The sequence below is a fragment of the Zootoca vivipara genome, chromosome 7 (assembly GCF_965207765.1).
Source record: "Zootoca vivipara chromosome 7, rZooViv2.hap1.1, whole genome shotgun sequence".
Taxonomy (NCBI): Eukaryota; Metazoa; Chordata; class Lepidosauria; order Squamata; family Lacertidae; genus Zootoca; species Zootoca vivipara.
Genome location: NC_142590.1, coordinates 45410326 through 45434704, shown reverse-complemented (window position 1 = coordinate 45434704; position 24379 = coordinate 45410326). Strand labels below are relative to the sequence as shown.

The 24379-nt window shown below is 41.6% G+C and overlaps 1 protein-coding gene across 5 annotated transcripts in view; it reads left to right on the top strand.

The window, feature by feature from the left end:
• Nucleotides 1–1545: 1545 nt before the first annotated feature.
• Nucleotides 1546–24379, top strand: part of RNF220 (ring finger protein 220) — a 304666-nt gene continuing 281832 nt past the window's right edge. For 2 of the 5 annotated variants that reach the window (XM_035121690.3, XM_035121686.3), the window contains exons 1-2: nucleotides 1546–1820; nucleotides 8610–9351. In XM_035121690.3, coding sequence (XP_034977581.1) covers nucleotides 8727–9351 — 625 coding nt within the window. In that variant the 5' untranslated portion in view covers nucleotides 1546–1820; nucleotides 8610–8726. The remainder of the gene's footprint in view (nucleotides 1821–8609; nucleotides 9352–24379) is intronic. The other 3 variants (XM_088673295.1, XM_035121688.3, XM_088673296.1) reach the window with 3 other exon arrangements.

Sequence of the window (24379 nt, the reverse complement as noted above, 5' to 3'; positions counted from 1 at the left end):
GGCAACCCCTCGCCCCTTTTTGAACACTCCCTTGTGGTGTTCCCTCAGTCTCCTCTCCTCTCCCCTCTCCTTGGGAGTCCTCTGGGCAGCTGCTGCTGCTGCCCCAGGTCTCTGAGCTGCCTACCCCAAAGAGAGGTGCCTCCCAGAGGCACCATTTGCCTGTGGAGCTTGTAGCCAGGGCTGCTTCAATAAACAGCTGTGCAAGCCTTTGGGAGGCAGAGATGTGAGAGGGCATTAGTAGGGGAAGAAAGAGGGACAGAGGCCAGTGTTGCTCACAGCACCCCTGACCATCATTCAAGGCACCCTAGGGTGCCATGGCACACTGGTTGAAAACCACTGCACTAGAGTAACAAGGAAGTAAATGACTATCTCCTAAGGTGGACAGGCCAGGCCGTATATCAAATGTACCTAATCTCTTATGGTACTCAAGACCAAGTGCTGCTGCCTATATGACTCTCTTACTATTAAAACTCAGACCTGTCATGGTGTTGTCCACAAGTGACACTTGTGTCCCAAGCACTCATGCAGAGAGTAAGTTCTATTGTACTCATGGTGCTTCCAGGTATGGGGCTTGGTATTGTAAAAGAGTAGTTTAGATATTGCAAATGGATTGTTGGCAAGTTTTTTTTTTTAACTTTACTTTCCCCTCCCACCTGAACAGGCAAATCTGGATTAAATAAGGGTTAAATACACACTGGTGTTTTGAAGCTTTGGATGCTGTGAAAAATTGCATGCATCCCACCATAAACACTGGCAGTACCCTCAGTGTATCTTACTTCTGAGTGCATGTGCTTAGCGTAGCATAACACATTTTCACAATAGAGTTTTGAAAGGACCTCTGAACTTCACTTGGGGTATGTGTGCAGTATGTGGGTGTTGTCAATTCAGCACAGCAACCAGATGACAAATCAAATGTTGCCTTGACCTGTAGCAGCCAATGTAGGCTTGACTTTAGAGTTACAGACTCATTTAAGCAAGAGGTGATTTAAATGTAAGGGGGTGTGTGGGGAATATCAAGGTACTAAAACAAACAAACTTGAGATCTAGTGTTACATGTGACTATGTCTATGAACAGACAGATAAAAGCAGTATCATTAGCATTGCAGGCCAATTTAAGCCTTTACAAAGGAGAATGTTGAATGCTGTTGATGTGGGAGAAAGCAGAAGACCTGCTTTTAAATCGAAGAAATCACAGAAAACGCAAATACGGATTTAAGCGTTACTGGTGAAAAAGAACTCCATCCTAGACTGATGTGCTCGCTCACCCCCAGCCACCCTGAGTTTGAAACGCGAAAACAGCTCGACCCCAACCTCCCCGACCCCCTTCGCCAGCTCCCAGCCAAAGTTCATGCCTTGCTCGGCGTGGGGCGTGGGGGGGGGGGTTGACGGACGGACTCATCCCTGAGCAGCTGTGCGTCCCAGCTGTGGACTCCATTTCCCAGGCTTCCTCCCTGCCCTAATGTATTCCGTTCTCAGGCCGGCTCTGTGCCTGTGTGTGTGAGTGAGTGAGAGAGAGTGTGTGTGTTTGAGAGCGAGAGCGAGCGTGAGTGTGTGTGAGTGAGAGAGAGCAGCTAGGAGTCCCTGGGAGAGTGGAGGCTCATTCACTGATTAGAGGCAGCTTCGAGAGGCAGCGCTGCGCTCTCCTTGGCTCCCAGCAGCTGTGTCAGGCTCCTGCTCACTCCCATGCTGGCTGAAGGCGCTTGCACACACGCGCCGGGCTTAGCACGTCCGGCTCTCCTCCCCGCGCAGCAACAGCCCAGGCTCTCGCTCTCCGCAGCCTGACATCAAAGGGGGACGCCACCTCTCGAGGAATTTTCACGGTGAGTAGCGGGAGATCCCAGGGGTGCCTGCGAGGATGCCAGGGGTGTTTGGTGCATTGTTTGTGTGCGTGCGTGTTTGTGCCTAAACGTATGTGTCGATCTAACTTTCCAACAGGGGATCTCCGGGGTTTCGATTCTGTTCTCTGCCCTCGTACTTTCCTTCCCCCCTTTCTTCTTCTTCTTTTACTTCTCTTGCAAATGCGGGCGCCGATGTTTCGAAAACTCAAACTTTCTAAACCAAGTTTGCCTCTCCATTTTTTTTCTCTACGCCCAGCTCCTGGGCGCAAAATTCCCACGGAAGAAGATGCACATCGGGGTCCAGGGGTGGGGATGCTGAAAAGCGCGCACGCGGGGGTGGGGTGGGGGTGGAATCTTAATGAGTGTGTTTTTTAAAAAAACAACAAAAATCTGATCAATATGGTGCCCCCTCCCCTTTTAGGGGTAGGTAGCTGTGTTCCCGGGACTCTCCTCCTCCTCCTGCTGCTGTTTATTTTACTGGGGAGGGGGTGGGAAGCAGGCAACACGGGGAGGGGGCTGGGTGGGATCAGGTGCCGGGGGAAGAAGCCTGCAAAACGCAGCCGAAAACCGCGCGGCTCCAATTAGCGCAAACATTTAGTTTTAAAAAGGAGAAAGAGAAGAGCGGGGTCGGGGGTCGGGAGAAGAGATCCCTGTGCAAGCCCGGGAGATACTTCCCGGCTTTCCTTCGCGTGTCCCACGGTCTTTGGCTGAAATAGCGCAGTTTCCCCAAACAATACCCAAGACTCGGGGTGGGGGTGGGTGGGGGTGGAGAGAACCTTCGTCGAAAGGAACAAGCCTGCTAGTCTCCCTCTGACACAACCTAGGTAGATATTATTTTTGCACAAAACTCAAAATGTTTAAAAATCCAGCATTTGCCCTGTGCGTAGAAAGCACCGCACAGAGTCAGGATCGTCTTCCCCCCATCAGCTTTCAGTTTTACTACGGAGCGGGCGCACATGTGAACTTTGAGTATTAGAAATTACATAACCGCAATTAAGGCGTATTTTCCGCCTTTTCTCTCTCTCTCCCTTTTGTCCCAAGTTCCTTTTCGCTGCCGCGATGGTTGCGCACGTGAAATGCTTGCAGTTTGGAGGAAAGGTTGAAGTTCGGACAAACAAGTCTCCCTCCTTCAAAGTCTCCTGCATTTTTATCTCCGAAATGCAAAACAATTTTTAAAAATTGGTCGTTTGTTGTATGTTTGCAATTATTCTCCTGCAATGAATAGCATAGCAAAAGCGATGTTGTGTTGTAGGGTCAACACCAGTGCAAGCGAGCAAATAGAGAACCCGGCTGGAAACCCGGTTGGCGAGAGGAAGGGGAAGGAAATTGGAATATGCATGTTTAGCTGGGCTTCCTTAGCAAAACTTTCTTCACATTTTCAGCCCGAAGCCGAGGAATGGCCAGCTTTTAAAATGAAACAACAACAGCCGCTGCTGCAGCGGGGTAGGGAAGTTAGTACAGAGGTTGCAAGGAAGGGGAAATAATTCCTCACCTTGTAGATCGAAATACATAAAAAACATCTGCTTGGGCACAATGAAATCATTAGGCAATGTCCAGTTCAGGAGTTGCATTGAATGCTTTCGCCTTCCAGGCAGGAAACGTGCAGGGAAGGAATTGTTGCAATAAATTCAAACAGCACGAGGCATCCGCACATTTGATGAGCTTTGTTTAGTATTTTAAAAAGAAAACGATTCTTGAACAGACTGTAGGGGTGAAGGAAGATAGGTCTCTTCTCCCACTCCAACCGCCCCGGACATATTTCCTGGAAGGAATAAAAAAATAGATTCATTTCCGAAGTTGTGAAACCGATTTTGCAGTTGTTATTATTATTAATTTTTTTCTTTTGTTGATGCAGAGCATTTGGCGGGGGGGTGTTCAGTGAAAAAAGTGACCAGGCGTGGCCGAGCGGGCGTATTAGCGGGGAAATAGTTTCCGAATCCTGTATCTCTCCAATACACTTTCTGAAATATGTACCCACTTTTTTCCTTTTATATTCCCGATGTGGAGAGGACAGTGTGTATATAAAACATGGTTTGAAGTTGCAGTAAACCGACCGAGTTCTTTTCGTGCTCAGTTTAGGCAGCGGGAAAAGGACAAACACCTGTTTTGATTTGCAACTGCAGAAAGTGGGAGAAGGGAGAGTTAGTGCTCCTCCTATGAAATTTTCTGCTTTTGGTGGAAATTGGAGATTTCTGGAACAAAACTTTAAGATCCAAATCGATCAAGTATTATTCCTCTACCAGATAACTTAAGAGTTTGAATAGTTTAATTTTACACCCCCCCCCCCCCGCTTAACTGGGGAAGCGTTCGTTGTGCGTCCATCTCGTGCCCCTTTGCAGGGTCTTTCTGGGTCGGGGCTGGAGGATAAGATGAAGGCCCCACAATTTGCAGATCAGAACCTCCTTACTTTGTGTTGTTTACCGATGGTTAACAAACGCCTTTGGACGGCTTCGATTTCTGCAAGTTATTATTTTGCTTAACGAAAGAAGGATGCGTTTTGTTGGGGTAGGGTGGAAATCTATTATCTGTTTTAATACCTTGGCCCGTCCCCGTACTTGAATTTTATTTTCCTTGTTGTTTTTTGTTGTTGCAAGGCGGGGGGAGGCGGGGGGGGGGAGTCGCAAAGCGAATTGGGGAGAGGCGAGGTGGCCCCTTTGTTGTTGCGCCAAGGGGCCCGATTCACCATCGGTTTCATGTAAATGAATATATCTTCGTACTTTCCGAACTGGCATTTTGGACGCCGAAAAGGCAGTGGTGCCCTTATTCCGCCTGGCCCCCTATCCCGGCCACCGTCTCATAATCTAGTTTGGGGACACCCACAATTCCAAAACCATCACGATGTTTAATGACAAGGAATACAGACCTATAGATTTTCTTAATTCAACCCTGGGATCTCCTGCTTGTTCTTGTTCTCAATCTTGCATTTGTTTTCATTTACTAGGAGGAAATCCAGTGTAGTTCGAATAGATAATCCAGTTGCACACTTTAACTCTCCCCAACAGCTGGGATAGTTTTGTTTTATATTATCAGGATTTTCTAAGTAGGAATAAATTTCCAAATTCCTGCTTCTAAAATTATGTGATTACAAAGTCACAAGAGCCCAAACCTGTAGTTTCCAACTCTGTTTTTTCCTAACAGCTTGAACTCTTAAAGAAAAAGTTATTTCTTTCTCTCCACAAACTGCAGGGATTTTTTTTATTCTGTTATTTAAATTATTGGAATTGGGAAATAGCAGGAGGATCACAAAAATGCAACCTGTTTTAGTAGTATGGGATGTGTGGTTTTAATTAAGAATAGAAAAGTAATTTGTTACACAGAAACTCTGCCTTGTTTTTCTGGGTTCTGTATATTAATATAAAATTTATATTAATTAGCAAATGAGTTTTCCACCTGCAGCTTGTGACCAACTCTTTCTCCACTTGCATGATGGTTAGAAAGATGCATGGTGAATTCTGCATTATCTTAGCCTCTCTTCATTTTAGTAAGTTCTCCTCTGGGGTAATTAAAAATAACATTATAATAATTAATAAACAGAGCAACCCAAACCCAAGCTGTGCATAATATGTTAGATTTTGTTCTAAATTGTGGGTTTGTTTGTTTTTGTTATGGATAAAGGCTGAAGCTTTTAATTGGGATTCTCTTGGTCTTGCCGCTTCACTTTGAATTTAAGTAATCGGTGCAAATGGCGGGTGTTCTTGCAAGGAATCATGCTTATCCATAAAGCCAAGTGGTGATTTTGAAAATATAAGTAAACAATTTTTAAAAATTATTATTATTTGTGTGCTGATCTAACTCGGATACCCAGTGGACAGTTTATGTAGCTTCATAGATTTATCTCCACCCCCTTGGCCTCCTCCACTCCTTGTTTAGTTAATTTAACAAAGACTTTTTGCAATCTGTTTGGAGTTTGTCTGATGCCATGGAAAAGTATCTGCTGATTTATTTGGTTGCTTTTCGATTTCTGTCGCTAGACCGTCTTTTCTCTTCCTTTCAGCGAGGATGTCAGCTGTTATTACTTCCTATTGATCCCTTTGCAAAGTGAGAAGTGAACTAAAATTAATGTCAATTCCACTGCTTGGATCAATAGCTGGAGTTATTTTAATCTGGATTTGCACAGGGTGCTAAATTAAAAAAATCAGCATAGAGGCAGAAAAGTAACAGTTACTTACTTTGGCTGTGCCCGCTCCCTTCCAGTCACCCAAATGTTTCATCAGGCTGGTTATCCTGCAATCCATATTTTTTTAATTAAGCGGGTCAGTTAGTTTTCTTATTTTGGGTTCCATATTTAAAAACCAATGACATTTTGACATTGGGAGTGTATTATCTATAGATTTTCATAATGACTGGCCTTGCCGCAGCCTCATCTGTACATGCTCCTAATGATGGTGGTGATAGGGGATAATCGTGTGGGGGCAAAGAGATGGAAAAGAAGGTAAGAGACAAGGAGAAAATGGGGGAGAAAAGGATGCAGGAGTTTAAAAAAAAATAAACTTGGCTTGGTGCAATATCGTAATATGTTGATTTATTCTCTATGTAATGAAGTTTGCGAACGAATAGGGCGATTGGAGTGATTCACAGTATTCTACAAGGAGTGTCAAGTGTGGCTTCCAGATTACTAATTTATGAAATACATTTAACGTAATGAGGTGACAGTGGAAGTAAAAATAGAAAAGCAGGCACAGAGGCATTAGTAGTGTGCTCTCACACCCCTCCTTTATTTAAATCCTAGAAAGGCTATGGTTTCCCCTTAGTCCCATGGGTCAATTCAGATATTAATAGTGTATTTATGTATTTATCTGGGTAGGGTGTTCCCCTCCTTTTAAAAATAATTAAAAATGAGCATTCAGGTCTCCTAGCTCCTGCTTCACCTTCACCTACTATTGCAGTTTTTTTTTGTTTTAAATTTGTTTGCTTGCTTTTCTATGGCAAATCAGCTATGCAGAAAACAGTGCAGAAGGTAACTCGGAAAGAAGGCCGACCAGATTCCCTGTGGCATCTTTTTGTCCATGGCTAGAACTTGACGGAAAGTTATTTAAAATTTGGAAGAAACTAAAGCCTTGTTAATGTGAGGTCTATAATCTGGTGATTTAGCACTGATCTGTATCAGGAAGGGAGCCAAATGAGGAAGAGGCGAGATGATGCCCTCTCATCTTCACACTTAATAACAGTCACTGAGCGTCTGGATACAGAATGGGAGAAAAGGAAATGTTACTGCTGGACAGCATGAAAGGCGCAGTCAGGATTCCACAGAGTTTGTTAACCTAGCCTTGCTCATTCACAGAATACAAAAGCCACTCCATTAGAAAAGAGACTCTTTCAGTAAGTTTTATTTGCTATGTCTGACCTTGTGGATCTAACAGGCACATTTTGTAACAGCTTTTTTATTATATGATTTTTTTGTGGCCTTTTGAGTGCCGCAAGGCTAGCACATTGTTTTAAAGTAACAGTTCTCTTACATTCAAGTGCATTGTGGCATTCTGAATGGTTGGCAGTGGAAGCTTAAAAAGTGGGGGGGATTCTAGGTTGAAGAGGAGAGAATGTGATTTTGATTTCAACTCTAAAAAGGGTGAGAGGGAAAGTTAATTTTATTATTTATACATACATGTAAATGTAAATATTTGTACTGATACTTTGCGAGTGGGGATACTTTGCGAGTGGGGATAATATGTTACACACTTAGAATTTGTAAGTAATTTCAAGGAAAAGCAAGCCTAGACATTTTGTTAACATTTTTCTCTAAATGCTAATGGCATATCCAGGACAGTTTACAAATCTACTTAAGCATGAGCGCATTAGGAAGTAAAATTACTGATCCGTTTTGTGCTGTCCTCAACCTAAAAGGCAGATGCTTGCAAGAGATCATATGGCACTGGCACCTATTATGATTTTAAATATTGTCAGAGACGCCAAGCACTTTATTGATGAAGTTGCTGCTGCTTTCCTAAAAGCACACAAACACCACATGGAACAATTCAGAGAAATGTATAAGAGAGGCATGTTTATGCTCACATGCACCATTGAATATAAAGTGAAATCTATAACTTGTATGTATATCTGCACAGATAGATATTCACATGGGCCTCTAAAATAGAAAAGAGATACGGTTTCTACATTATTTTTTCATTAATGGGCTGTGCAGATACGTGCAGAAATGTTTGTTTGTAAATTGTGAATAACTTATCAATATTTTTTTAATAGTAATTACTTTCTTTAGACATAAGAACCTAAAATTGTCACCACTCATTTTCACAGTCCAATATTTTCCCCCATATGTTTGTCTGTAAGGAATCGGGTCATTTGTCTTTCATTTGCCCATTAAAGATTGTTTTCATTCCACATAGCCCTTATTCAGAGCATTCAGTCCCCACAAACCACTCATTCCTTAATCTGAACATGCACTAGTTTTCTTGCCCTTCTCACAGTAGGAGGTGAGGTCAGAGCGAGTTGCACTACCTGCATGAACCACAGAGTAGTGTTGGTGTGTGGGAAAGTGCCCCATTTTATCTACTTTTAGTGGGGATCTTCTCTTGACTTCAAAGTTTGGTGCTAAAGCTGGTAGCAGGAGAAAGACTTGTGCTGACACACCCTTAGAGGGAGTTAGAGACCCTTCTAGTTATTTGTGAACTTGCCTGAAAGAGAACACATGGAGGTTTGGTTATTTGCTCATACAATTTTCTTGTTAGATTCATGATAGGTACATGATAGGACAGTTGTCCAGGTTTGAATGGCAATTAACTATTTCCTCCCCATTTCCCTTCTTTTTCTCCACAGCTTTGGAACAGTGATGAAACTCCAGTGAGACCCCCCAGCTCTCCACCCAGACGTTGCTTTGTTTTCCATCCAGGGAAGACCATTTTCCTTGCGGCCCTGTCAAGGAAAGAGACTCCGATGGACTTACACCGGGCAGCCTTCAAGATGGAAAACTCCTCCTACCTTCCCAATCCTCTGGCATCTCCAGCCCTGATGGTTCTCGCTTCTACCGCTGAAGCAAGCCGCGATGCTTCCATCCCTTGCCAGCAGCCAAGGCCCTTTGGCGTTCCAGTATCTGTGGACAAGGATGTGCACATCCCATTCACTAATGGCTCCTATACTTTTGCCTCCATGTATCACCGACAAGGTGGTGTGCCAGGAGCATTCACCAACCGTGATTTTCCACCTTCCTTGCTGCATCTGCACCCCCAGTTTGCTCCCCCCAATCTGGACTGCACCCCAATCAGCATGCTGAACCACAGTGGCGTTGGGGCCTTCCGCCCCTTTGCCTCCACTGAGGACAGGGAGAGTTACCAGTCAGCTTTTACACCTGCCAAGCGTCTGAAGAACTGCCATGACACTGACTCTCCCCACCTTCGCTTCTCAGACGCTGATGGCAAGGAGTATGAGTTTGGAGCCCAGCTCCCATCTGGCTCCCCCGGCTCCCTCAAAGTCGATGACACGGGGAAAAAGATCTTCGCTGTCTCTGGCCTCATTTCGGACCGGGAGACCTCATCCAGTCCCGAGGACCGAAATGATAGATGTAAGTACCTCAACTTTGCTTAGCCGGGGCAGGAAAATGTCCAACAGCTGTGTTTTGCAATGCTAGGAGGCGTCATAATACTTGTGCTCTTGTTTTTTTCTTTAAACATATAATGATGGATTGCAGAGGGAGGGGGATTGAAGGGAATCTATGCAAGGAAGCTGTTATTCTCATACTAGATTGGGATGCTGAGTCACAGAAAAATGACCAACATTCCAGAAATGGGAGGGAAACTCTATGTTGAGAATGCATTGGAGGTCGTCTCCCTGTAGTTACCGAGGAACATTTGTTCCAGAGCACTTGCCTATTCCATGATTGTTGCCCAACTGTCTTGTTAAACTCCCTTCCCGCCCCAACCCTTTCCCTCACATATTTGTCTCCGGTTGTAATCAGTGCACCATTATTTGCTCCCCTGATCAGTGTAAAGGCATTATTATTGGATGTTTAGCGTAAGCTAACTTAAGCCCTTTCATCAAAGCAGAGAAAGAAAGAGAGCTGGTGATGCTCTAGACGAGGAGATCACCCTGCCCCAATAACTCTTAAATGGCCAGAGATGTTTCCTGCAGTTCCTTCTGCAAATTCAGAAGTGATATTATTTTTTGGCAGGCCAGGAGCCAAGCTGAAGCCAGCCTGTATAATATTTGTTTTGGGAGCAACGCCTGTTGCAGCATTCCTCTCCCACGGCTCACCCCCTTTGTCATTAAGTGCCATGAGCTCCCCACCTAAGAAGTGGAAGATAAGGCAGTATTTGGCTTATGATGGTCTGCTCCAAATTCAAATGCACAGCTTAGATGTTGAGCTGGGATTCCCCCCCTTCTTTTGTTCGTTCTTGTGGGACCTTGCCCCCTCCCGCTTATTTTCCTGGGGGGGGGGCGTGTGCAGGGGGGGCATGGAAGAATAAGCATTTATTTATTTATTTTAAAAAAACTTCTACGTAGCTTCCCAGTTACCCCTTGGATACCATTTTTCTCCTCCTCCTTTATGATGCCGAGGAGAGTAATAGAGACGTTGTTGCGCTCTCTCCCCTGTCGGTGCTGCTTCCTCGGGCTGTCTCCTTGAATTAGGCACTGTGTTAACTTCCCAGTGCTACGAGGCATCTGCCGAAAGCCTGCGTACCTTGTCAATAAAAGTCACCATAAAATCAACCTGCCTTGTAAATCCATCGCTCTTTGGTTTTGAAATATGCCATGAGTGTGTCTTTTATGTCAACGTTTGTAAGTGTGGAATGATTCCCTCTTGAAGACAGAAGCTACATGTTGCACTACAGATGTGTGCGCTCTCTTTTGCCCTAGAGCAGCTTAAGCTGTGTGAGAAGAACTACTTGCATGTGCTTTTTGGTCTTTGATACCTGTGTGCAACAGCTAAGTGTATGTGTGTGTGAAGTAGGGAAAACATTAATAAAAGGACGAAAGAAGAGATGTATCATGTTCTCAATTATATGTATAAACTCCATATGAATATAAAACTCGCTCAGATCATGCACACTGGAAGATAAAAATAGTGTAAAAAGCTGGCTTGCCAATTAAATATGTCTAGAGCGTATTGAAGATTGCATGTTGCTAACCCCCTGTCAAAAACTAGTATAAAATACCTTATATTAATAATTTGCTAATATTTAGAAAGAGGATATGACGATGGGCACATCTGTGTTTACATGTACTCACACACATTGTCTATCTTCCTCTGTTCAGAAAGGACGTATCTTCCTTTCACTGACTTTGTTGATAGGAGTACTGATGAATTCCCAGATAGTAAATAGATGAACCTCATTAAATATGCCATCTAACGGGGGGGGGGCCTTAAGTTTTAGAAACACACATTGAAAGTTGGAATAAAATCTGTGCAGATGGTTTGAAAGGTGTCAAGATGCAGAACATTTTTCTTCCTTGATTATCCGTTTGTTGCCATAAAAACATATAAATTATTTTGAATTCATAAAGCTCTCATGGGAGCAAAGCAAAAAATGACTTTCTACCCAATAGGCTAGGTAAAGTGCATATTAATGGAGACTTACCAGGTTTAGTTCTAGTCCCGAATATTGCCTCTCATCTAGTTAAAACTTTATTTTAACAGGCAACGGTTTTAGAGGCATTTTATTGAAACTTAGTGCATGCGTGTGAGCGAGAGAGCATTGTTGCAGCTACTTACGACCTTCACATACCCTTGGCATGTTTAGATATTATTTCATAGGATATATATTTGTGGACATTTCAGTATTTTGGAGAAGAGGGGGGTGTATGTTCCATGTATGAAAGGTTATTTGTTGATAGTTGATAGAATGTGTCTGAGGGATGAAATAGCTTTCTAGTGACACCACAGCTCGGAACAAAATTAGAGATATTTGCATGTATGTAAATGTGTCCTTATGGGCTTTTATAAATACCTGGTCATTGACCCCTAAAAAGCTGTCTCCGTTTTCTTGCGCAAACAGTATATACAAACCTTTCCTGTGAAACAAGGATTCTTTTCACCACCACCCTAACATACATTGCAGATATAGACAGGCTGGTCGGCAAAAGTGTATTGATGGAGGCAGTAAAAGCCATCAGATCAGCAAACCCTTTATGCCTCCAATAGACACCCTACAGAATTGCCGGACTGTACTGTTTATTTGTATTCTCCCAAATACTGCAATGGAATCATACCACATGACGGGTGAATAACTTTAATTGCAACACATAACGTTCCTTGTGCCGCCACCAACAGACTAAATTCCATTTTTTGTTTGTGTCTTGTAATTTCAAAGTTGGATTTCTCACTAACTGGTTTATTTGATTTTAAGAAGGGGAATGCTACACAGGGGGTTTGCAGGGTGTGTTTTTGTTTGTTTGATTAAAAAAAAACACCACCTAAAGACAATGCTGTCCAAGGCGTTCTACAATATAAATAACAGGGCTTGATGAAGGAGATGTGTGGCTTTGTAGAAAAATAGATGTGGGAATCTCATTGTATTAATTAGATACTAAGTGATACTTTGCGTATTTATATTCCCATGAGGCTACAATCTTATCTCTGTTAATTAGTGTTGTAAATTTGGATTGATTCTCATACCCTCTTGAAAGTCGTTTAGGATTTACTTTGGTATAATAGAGTTTTGGGTTCTGGCTCCAGAATATGTTCTGAGGTTTCACGAAATAGCCTAGTTTACGGGGTTGAACTTCAGATTTCAGTTTGGATTCAGCACTTTACCAGTGCACAATTGTACCCCAAGTCAAGGGCAGAAGTTAACGAGTGTATCATATGCCTTTAACATATGTTTGCTAATTATTATTTTGGAATCTGCTTCCTGGAGAGAGGCCCGTAGTACCTTAGCAAGTATACTTCTTTCCTCTGGATCCTTATGGTTCCAAGAATGTTGGAGTCCAGAGGAGCTGGGCATGATCCTAGGAGGGTTTGTTAAGGCAAATGTTTTGTCCAGATAGCTCTGTTTAGATGTTCATTGAGCATGCTAATGACATTACACTGCATTTATGTTGCACAGGCATCTACAGACACATTCCATGGGGTTCTTCAGACAAACGTGTCCTCATTAGTGTGGAGGTTTCCAGCTGGAGTGGATATAAATGCATCCCTGTATGACAGATATCTATAACTCTCCTTTTAAAAACCCTCTTTATTATTTGGCTTCTAAAATAAATTGTCCTGACTGCTCCCCACAGACTAGTTGCCGCAGTGTTTCCTCTCAGCAGAGGGAACTGGCAGAAAGGTCCACAGCAGCACCTGGATCATGCAGAACAATTTTTTTCCCCTGCTGGGCAAAACCACTTGGTTGTTGCAGTTCTCTTCCCTCTGTTCATTTTGGGGAACGCCAGAATGCATTTTCTCCTATATCCCTAGAATTACTTGCAATCTCTGGCCTTAATTTTGAGTCTACAAATGATGTTTACCGTAGTTCTGTTTGAGTCACTTTTATTCTTTATTGCAGCTATTTCAAAGTTTAGCCTGTTGCAGAAGAATATTTCTGGACCTTGCTTTCCACATAATATGGAACATAGTAATTCTTTCTCTCTTTAGTTTGAAGAATCATATTTCCAGAGCCTCTTCTTGGCTCTTTGGTTCTTTCTAGCAATTTAGTACCAAGTGCCCCTGTAATGAAGCATGTAAACAAATGGCCAATCTAGGAGAGCAGGACAGGGAATAAGGCACCATCGACTTCTTCATACTTCATTATTTTCTCACAATTTTGCGTCACAGTAGGGAGTGAACTTCTTGTTTGTCCTCAGAGTTTGGGCGGCTTTTGAAAATCACTTCAGTAACTTGTAGCTTTGAAACTAATGAATGGAAACATCTGAGAGCAAATCAAAGCACTGTTCTGTTTAAATGCCAAACAGGAATTAATAATAATATATCAATTCCTGGTTTTTCTTTTCTCTTAGCATATTATACAACCAACTCAAGCTTCGCTTTAGCTCTGGCTCCTTCAGCAGAGCACGTGTTGTCCAGCTGTTTGCATACTAGGGCCTATACTAAGGGAGGGATATGTATTTTAATTATTCCATGTGCAATTTGTAGACATGATGTTTGATTAGGTTTTTTATTTGTTTGTTTACTGCTATATACTGCTATATCTTCAAGCCTTTCCTGTAAAATGTTTTAACTACATTAAATTAGGGGCTAGAAGGAAAACCATGTTGTGAATAGCTATTTGGGATTAGGATTACTTTCAAACATAGTGAAAACAGCTATGTTTCTAAAGAGTTTGCGTGTTTGCATGTTTGTATGAGGGAGGATATTACAGGTGAGTTTTAAATGAGTGAAAACTGGATTGTGAATACAGAAAAGGCCGTCCTGACAGGTCAGCTTTTGATGTCAGTTATGCCAGTTAAAACTCATGGATTTCAGTAGCACCGTTCCAGATTTGTACTGGATTTCAGTAGAATTGTTCCAGATATGTACTGGTTTGTCATACCTCGGACTTCAGTGGAGCCCACAGCCAACCTCTTTCCTACACCTTTATTTCTGCATTTTGCCTTCAGTTTTCCCTTTCTCCCCCTCAGCAAACTGTTGCCGTGACTCCTTGTCATGTCCTTCTCTTTTAGTTGTATTGTTGGAATAAAGAAATGTTTGGGCCGTTAAAGTGGCGGAGAGCTGGGTGTGAGCTGCTCCAGTTCTGCCGGCTGCAGGACCATCTGGCCCTGGCTCGCATCCGCTGGTCTCCAGCTTCTCTTTCTCTTTATGTTAGCTAGGGCTATCTTGCACACTTGGAATGCCTAATCACCATGGTGAGAGGATGGGCCTTGCTGCCTGCCCCTTCCCGTCAATTGTCATGCAGAACCGATCGGGACAAGCGTTTTCTTTGCGGCAGTCAGTCGCTTGCCCGTCTTTGCCTGGCTCTTGGCAGAAGGACGGCTTTTAATTGATCATTTGTGGGGGAGGGCTGGGGTTGTTTGAGCCTCTCAGATGTTTCCCCACACAGTCTCTACCACCCGGCCAGATTTCTCATTTGTTGGGAAATGTTAGTGATTTAGCTTTTCCTTCGTCTTCCTTTTGGACTCCTGCTTGTTGCTGTTTTATGGGGAACTCTGAGGGCTTGTAACTGTGACTCCAAGGAGCACTGAGCAAGATATAAATGTTGTGTTTATCTATCCACAACTGGGAAGGGGGCACATATGGGCACTAAATGTTTATTGTCCTTCTTTCCACTGTGTGTTCATGTTTGTATTTGCATGAACGCTTATGGATTTATTATCTGTGGACAGGGCGAACTCTTAATCTATTTTGCTTCATGAACAAATCCAACCCTTTTCACCAATCCTAAAAACATGCCCCCAAATCTGGTGGTTGAATCCTGTAGAGATTTGATTAAATGCTGAACTTGACAGAGTTTTCTGTTAGAAGAAGATTATATATATATATATATATATATATATATATATATATATATATATATATATTCTTTTTGGGATTACGGAGCACTGGAAGTGAGGGATAACCTGTGCTGATTTTTGAGGCTTGTGCTTTTTTGTGTAATCTTTAATGCCACAGTTTCTTTTAAGTATAAAAGAAGAACTGATGACCTCCAGCGCTAGTCAGCCAAGGCAGCCCTGCAGTTAGGCAGAGTGGGCGACTTGCCTCAGACAGCTGTTTTTTGAGTACAGTGCAGCAAACTTCTCAGTTGATGGTGAGGAGAGGGAACTATTTTGATTTTTTGCATCAGGTAGCAAATTGTATTGGGGTGATGGGGTGGTTTTATTTATTTTTAAAATATTATTTCAAACTGCAGATTTTGTCGTAGGTTATGTGCCATTTGCCCCTGAAATTTAAGAGCATTCAAACAGGTATTTATACCAATAAACAAATATTTGGCTGCAGTACAGAATATATCTCTTCAGCTATATGTTTGAATTTACACTTAGTTACTGCTATTAAAATAAAATGAGCTAGTGAATGACATGGAAGCCATTCATCTTGGAACCCTCTTCCTGCTTCGTATTTTTATTTAATAGCATGTACATTTTGCAGCACAGTCCTATTCAGAAGTTAGCCCCACTGGCTCCAATGGGCCTTACTCCCAAATTAAGCCAGTACTGTATAGGATTGCAGCCTCTGTCACCTTAAGCAAACATCCATGGTAATTACAAGGTTTTCTCTCGATTCATTTATCCCTAAAGACTATTGGTAAATGTAAAACTATAAAATCTGTGTAAAAGTTAGTTAGAATAAATAAAACAGAGATCCTTTTGAGAAGATCAGTTAACAATGCAGTAAATGCACACTTGTTACTTAATCGTTGCAGGGTGACTAGATACCTTTCCTCAAGGAAGCATTTCTGTTGCGGGAATATCACATTTTGCCAGCATTTAAATGCAGTTTTGTCACAGGGAAATCATCCTGCTCTCCTCATGTAGTGTATCTGTGGCGATGGTGAATTTTATGTGAAATGGGATTGCGGTATTGCTTGATATTTATTGGACAGAGCTGATGACATTCGTAGTGGGGAGTGTCGCAGTTTCCAGACCCATTTGAAAACATAAACAAAGAGCAGCAGAACAATACTTGCATAGTAAGTCTGTCACCCATCTCTTAAGTGAACACAAAATATGCTACTGGTAGATGTAGTTGCTGTATCATTATGGATAAAATTTCACATTAAAAAAAAAAGTGAGATAGCTAGCAGAGCACTATTCTATCCATAAATGAGGGGCTGTTTGCCTATTATGGTTGCCACATAGATACCACATAGATACCACATAGTGAACTATTTGTGTGCAGTGGCTTGCCAGGTAGGTTTGGTGAATTTTAGTACCACGAGCATCTGAGGTCTGCATTGGGGTAGTGAAAAGTCACCAAGTCCTCATAGTGAGCCATGGATAGTCCACTCTTTGGTAATAGCTGTCATTCAGTGATAAGAAAACAATAATGATACGGTTTCTTTATATAGCAACCCCTTTCTATATTCTGTTAACAAAATAGAATGTAAAATGTGAACATTGCCTTGGGTGCCTCATGGCAGGGTATAATGTATAAATATTAGGAATAACAAATAAATAACAGATGTATGCAGAAGACTTAAGTTAAATAGTTGTTTCCCGATGGCTGGCTATCCCTGCTCTGCACACCTAGTGCGAGGAAGTGTGAGACAATAAAGAGATGAAGCAACATTTTATTTAGGAAGACTGCTAATGCCGCAATCCTGTGCACACCTACTTGGGAGTAAGAGCTACATTGGTATATATGTACAGGACCATGGTGTAAGGTTGTTTGAGACTAAAGGTGTAAAGCTATTATTTTTCTATTAATGTTCCTGTGGAAAGCAGGGGGTGTTTTTTTCTTACCTCAAATTTCACAATCTCTTGTCTACTTCCATGTTTGTATGTATCATAGCTAATGAACTTTGCCCTCACCATATTATTCAGAAGAGAAAAGTCACTTGAAGGTTTTACAACTGGATTTTTTGTTGTTGAAAACCCTGGTGATGACATCATTTCTTCAGTGTGAAATTGCATCATTACAGTTGTGTACTTACTGTGAAAGAAAAGTGTGTGTCAGATGGATCGGCCCTGGATGTTAAGTTTAACTAATCACTGTAACACATGTAATTCACAGAGATTTCAGTCGATGAACATCTTACTCTGGCGTATTCCTATAGACTGCAATAGAACTTCATTGAGAATATGCTGGTGTAAGTAGTTTGTGGATTGTTATAATTACATATTTCAGGTTAAGAGCAAGTTTGGTTCTCCTCCTCCTCCTGAATACTGAAGTATTTACCGTGCTGTGGGCTAGTGTTGATAGCTGCTGCTTCATGAGCCGAATACTTTACTCAACAAGAGTTTAATGATGTTAATTTGGCATCTTTATCAGATCTTTTAAAATGTATAAACAGTTTGCAGCCTCTGCTCCTCAAGCCTTGTAGTCAGTGATTTAGATAACATTTGCTTTTATATTGGACCTGCAGCAGTGCCTATAACCTGAAGCTGGGGAAAGGCCCAGGGCATTTGGGACATGATGTGACAAGGACTAAGTATGCTTCTGCAAGAGGTGTGCATATATGTGATAACGATGTACACATTGACACATATGAGGCACATTAAAATATTTAGAATGCTAATGTTTTTAGAAATGACCTTCTCACCATTTTCTACTGCAGTAGAAGATCCCACCCTCAGAAGACCTCTGATGTGATGTTTATTCATGGCAAAAAAGACAAGTGGCAGCTCTTGATGCGCTGTGTTAACAAGCATGACAATTTGCAGGAGAAATGCATGCATACCAGATAATTTGCATTAAATAGTTACATTTCTAGGCACCCAGTCTTTTGAATTAAAAATGGGTAATATTCAAGTAGGTTTTACTCAGAGTAGACCCATTGAAATTAATGAACATAGCTAAATGTGGAATGCCCTCCTATCAGATGTCAAGTAAATAAACAACTATCTGACTTTTGGAAGACTTCTGAAGGCAGCCCTGTTTAGGGACGTTTTTAATGACTGATGTTTTAAGGTATTTTAAATATTTTGTTGGAAGCCACTCAGAGTGGCTGGGGAAACCCAGCCAGATGGGCGGGGTATAAATAATAATTATCATTATTTTTATTTTTATTAAATTAATTTCAAAAGGCCTCCTCTGAATAAAAGTTAGTTGAATAATATCTGGTGTATTTCAACATCTCATGTAATATTAACTATATTTGCAAAATGTTAATGAAACCAAGACAAAAGCCTGCTCTCCATGCCATTTTGAATGTGTCATTAAAGGTTTTCTGCTGGGCATTATGTAATGGTCTTTCATAGTTTAGGCTGCTCCCATTTACTAACCTGTCAGTGGCCTTTTCGTGCTCCCTTTTATAGGAGCTGATAAGAGTCTAGAACCAAATAAAGCAGGGTTGCTTGTGGCCTCCAATGAGCTTTAATTCCTCAAAGCAAGGAGGTGCAGAGGCCATGTTCCTGATGATTGATAGTTTGTGAGGATGGCGAAGACCGGATAATTTATTTGGTATTGTGCTGCATCTTCTCCTTTCTCCTGTTACAGGAGCACACAGCTGGTTACTGAGATGGGACACTTCCATCTCAGGTCCTCATCTATGGGGCAGGAGGAAGCATTGGCAGTAGTGATGTTGTGTATAGGTCAACTATTTGCCTATCTTTTTACTGCTGTTTTCTCCTGTTACTGCTGGGCAGGAAGACAACCTGTAGCTGTGTGCTTGAGATGGAAGCTACATAACTTCTTCTTGTCTCAAGGTACTGGCTTTGAGGTGCTTCATTTTCCAGTAGGAGATGACTGGCAATGAAGCAAATGTCAGGAGCAGAGTTGCCAGTCAGGGACTGTAGCATATACCAGTGTTTCTCAACCAGTGTGCCTCCAGATGTTTTGGGACTACAACTCCCATCATTCCTGACCACTGGTCTTGCTAGCTAGGGATGATGGGAGTTGTAGTCCCAAAACATCTGGAGGCACACTGGTTGAGAAACACTGGCATATACTACTCGATATTCTAGAAGCACAGATTTCTAATGTGCGTTTGTCTTTTCCCTTATTCTCATTGCATTCGACCATTTGAAACTGTTCCAATATAGAAGTACTAGATTTTATTGCTGCCAAAGTCAGGTTGTGCACAACCCAGTATAAGTCAGACGGCCAGAGATAACATGAGGTAACAACCCTTCCATTTGCAAGGGGAAATGACAAGTAACAACTGGTTGGTTAAAACTTATATCTCATCTACATCAGATTTGGTCATTGCCTGTTAAAGAGGATAAACATTTATGAATGATAAATATGGTTTCTGTTTTTATTGCTTCAATATCTGCATTTGTTAGCACCTTTCCCCCTTCATTTGAATACATTCAATTTTCAGTCTGAAATTTGGGGAAATGCTATTTTCTCTTGCCTTACCTGAGCCCCTATGCAGCTCTGTGGAATGGTCATTTCCTTCTTATGTACGCTTCTAAGTTGTATAGAAGGATCAAGACTAGTATTGTTTTGACTGCTTATGCTCTGTTGGGCTTTGTCCAGGCTTTCCAGGATAGTGTAGGGTATCCTCTCAAGTTTTCATTTCTGTTTTGAAAGATAAAGCTGAGAAAGGAAGAAAACATGGAGGCCCCTTTTTTGTTTACCAGTCACTGTACAAAGCAGATGCTGACAGTGATAATAATGTTTACTTGCATTTGTTATAACTAGGACTGGAAATACTTTGCATACATCAGTTTTTTATAAAACTTCCACCCTGCACAGAGATGGTTTTATTTTCTGTTTGTAAAAATATTTCTGTGCACTGGGATCAAACTTTCTAGGTACCCAGGCAACAGGTTCCTGCTCACAACTCAAAGGAAGCAGCAAAAACAGGCAGACTGTGGTATTTCTTTATACTTTACATGATTTCTGCAGATTTAATGGCTGTTGGATGATTTCATGGCTTAACATGAAGTTCCCTGGACATAGCACTGTACTAGATGGTTCACTGATCTGCTCCCATTTATGGTATATGGAAGGAAGAAAGCAGTTGTGTTTTGCCTCGTTGCAGAAATTGTCTGATTAAATACAGTACAGACTGTGGCAACTCAAAGCACTTTGCTTTCTAAGAAACTAGCCAATTAGGCTATAGCTAAAATTGATTCCTGTTTGGAAAGAGTAGATTAATTTATCAAATGGTAAGGTCATTTCAAGTTTAGGGTTGGAAGTGAAAGACGTTTCTATGGTTTTACAAGTTAGAAGATGATCCACAAAGGCTGTAGTAGTTATGGAGTAGTTTTGAATGCAGGGGGAAAAAACTGAAACAAAGGAAGCAGACGCAAGAGACATTTTTGCTGGGGTAATGCTGGAAGCTGTGAGGAATCCACTGCATTCCTGGAGGCAAAGCGAAGAATCCAGTTTCCTTCCTATACCGTAAAATCTCTTTTTCGCCTTTAAAAGAAAACCTTGAAACAACAAGAGTGGCTGCCTTAGCTTCCTTCCTGACACACCCAACCATGTGATGCTTCTGTATATTCTTGCTTTAATCATGGCTGACTGATTAACAGACCAATTGTACCTGATCAAAAGGTGAAATAGGCAGTTAACCCTTCTGTCTAATTTAAGTGGGTTACTTTCTGCTTTGCTTGCCTTTAGCCTAACATGTAGCACAACTTATGCCTCTGTTCAGAAGAAATTCCTGTTTATACTTCTGCTATGACCCTCTGCTCCTGAGAGTCAATAAGAAGTGGCTTGTATAGATTTGGTTTGTGCTGTTTGTTTGGGTTCAGTTTTTCTTTTTCTTCTTAATACTCTAACTAGCAAAGGATTTTAATACTATCTCCTTCTCTTCTTTGTACATGATGCAATTTAGGTCCTGATAAAAAAGCAACAATCCCTTGCATAGAAACCTGTTGTCGTGGTGCTCACTTTTCTCTGCAACAGCAACATAAGAATTCTCTCTTCCAGCTCTTTCAGCCAAACAACATATCTCCTCAAACCAATAATTATTACATTGGATGAATGCAGTTGTTCACAAGAATAAACACCTATTTAATAGAATCAATCATAGAGTTGGAAAGAATCCTAAGGATCATCTAGTCCAGCCCCCTGCAATGCAGGCATATGCAGCTGTTCCTTAATGGGGAATCAAACCTTTGACCTTGGGTTTCTCAAGTTGTATCTTTGTGGTTCCATACAATTGTTTATAATATGTGGATAGAGATGTTCTTCTGGGTGGGATGGGGAGTGGTGAATATGTGTGACTGTATAGATGAATTGAAGTGGTGTGTGTATTTGTGTGTGAAAGAGAGGGGAATGTGAGAGAGTTGACTGGCCCTGCCCACCATTGGCATGCTCCCCAAAGATTAAAGGTAAAGGGACCCCTGACCATTAGGTCCAGTCGTGACCGACTCTGGGGTTGCGGCCTTCATCTCGCGTTATTGGCCGAGGGAGCCGGCGTACAGCTTCCAGGTCATGTGGCCAGCATGACTAAGCTACTTCTGGCGAACCAGAGCAGCACACAGAAATGCCGTTTACCTTCCCGCAGGAGCGGTACCAATTTATCTACTTGCACTTTGACGTGCTTTCAAACTGCTAGGTTGGCAGGACCCTCAGGGAAATGCAGCCCTTTGGGTGGGGAATGTTCCCCAGTCTTGATCTAGTGCTTCACTTCTGTTCTATCACCTTTTCTCTCTATCTGACCAAAGCAGGCATGATGCGGAAGAGCCACTATGGGATTTTTGTGTGAGTTAATTTTAAAGCAGCCATAGTGTTGATCAGAGTAGTAGTGTTTGGTAGGATGAGGTGTTCAGCCTTTTCCCTCCATGCAGTTTTTCTGCTCTAAACTCCCTCCACCTGTCCCCTACTACCACCATTATAGGGAAAAAATTAATTAGGGAAATGGTATTAATTAGGGAAATGGTATGGAGAAAAAAGTTTAAAAAAAAAAAACCTTCACTGCTATCATAGCTCCAATAAAAATCAGGACACTGAAACACACACTTTAAAATAAACTTTGGGAGATCTACTTGTAGATCTCCTGTGTCACATCTATTCTGGTCCTAAGCTTGCTATGCTAGCTGTGGTACTTCATCTTTTCTTGGTGAAAAATGATAAAACTTTGATCCTTCTTGAAATTTGGGAAATATGCAAGTTTGGGCATCTTACAATAATTGGTAAGGCCTTTCCCCCAACAATGTCAATTATGCAAGTATCTCCTCCTGTTAAAAGAAATTATTTCCTCCTTCCTTTTTTTTGTATTGTGCAGGTCATAATTTCATAGATCAGAGTTGGGAATTACTCTTTCATTCTTAAAAATTACCTTGGTGGACCACATGATGGAGCAGGAAACACTTCTGGTCATGACCCAAAACAGCACTATACAGATGCACATTTATTGCTTTTGTGGATTGAAATCTTGTGGTGTTTATCATTACGTTTTAGTATTTATCATTACTGACTACCTTTAACTTGAGCTATCCAAGCAGTAACAAAGTGCCCTTATTTTTTTGAGTGGTGTCCAGTGATGCCTCACCTGCATCATGAGAACTTGAATGATGACAGCAAGAGCCAGAAGAAATAGAATTCAACTAAGGGCTGAAGAATTTAGGAACAAAGGAAGCAGCCTTATACTGTACTAGATAAAATTGCCCATCTACCTCAGTAGTCTCTTCTGGCTGGCAGCACCTTTCAGTCAGGAGTCTTTCACATTCCCTGTTTCCCTGATCCTTATAGATGTGGCTGTTGAAACTGTTTCTGCTGTGAATTCTCCAAAGCAGCTCTATGGGGGTCTAAAGCCTCTTCTAAGTTCTCAGCAGCTGGCAAAATATTTATTTTTTTGTACTTACAAATATCCTAATTTGAGACGGTGTAGGATGTTCAGAGCAAGGTGGAAATGTTTTCACTTACGGTAACTGTTTCATGTTGCAAGATATTTCATTCTCCATCATGCCAGCGTGTGGGTGTCTAACATTCTGGGCTTGTACAATTTTCTTACTGCGATCAACCCTGTAGTTTGACAATGATTTTTCCAACAGGTAAGTCACAAGAGGCTTAGCAGTTTCTTTCTCTTCAGGAGGGACACTATTGCTTTGTGATTTTCCAGAAGTCTCTGAAATGTGTCTACAATGTCCAATGGTGAGTGGAGCATTCAGAAGGATATATGATTAAAAAAAATCCATGGAAGCAGGGACTTTGATAAATCTGCAAGCAAGTTGTCTAAGATTCAGACTTCTTTTCTGTCATGATAAATAATCTCAAAGGCACAAAACATGTTTCCAGATAGCACTGGTTGTCTGTCTGAAGAGGGGTATATAGGTAAGATTTAGCAGAGCACAGCTTATTGTACTAAACACCTGCTTTCAATAAAATATTGGGTAACTTTCTTTCTCTTCTAAGTGAATGTCTGTGCATCTGTTTTTTCCCTGAGCTCTATGTGTAGATTATATATAGTTTGTCACTAAATATTGTAAAACATTTTCTGAAATGCAAATTTTAAAATGATAAAAAGGCAACTGTGGTAGGTGGTGGGATAGAATCTCAAGTACCTAATAGGCTTATCCCTAACATATAGGTGGGCTTTGCTATACCTAAATCACTGCTTTCTGACCCTTATTCAGCTTACTCTTGCAGCCATCAAAGAAAGGAGACTCTATAATTTCCTTAGGTTACTTTTTTATCCCTTATCTGTTACAGGAGATGTTTCCTAATATCTTATCTACTTGATCTAAATTCTCCATCACCACCGGTAGAGTTTTGGAATCACCTGTTGGTATTGATCTGTAGCCTAGGAACCACACATTTGTAGCTCTCTTTCTTTATTTTCTTCTAGGTTTGTATCTTGCCTTATTGCTGAGGTGTCAAGCTAGCAAACAAAAAAAAATATTAAAAACAACCAGGAGAAATAAAAACAGATGCCATCAAAAGGACAAAAGGACACTTTAGATTGTGCTGCACACCTAAAAGAGTATAATGCCAGCAGTTGATGAACATAACATGAGAACAAGGTTGAAAGTTTGAGTCCCACCCCAGAAAAGACCCCGTCTCCTTTCTGGTAGATATGGACTGAACTTCATGTGTCAGAAGCACTTGGACAGGCAGGCTTGCATAGGAGATCACATACTCAGATTCTAGGCCG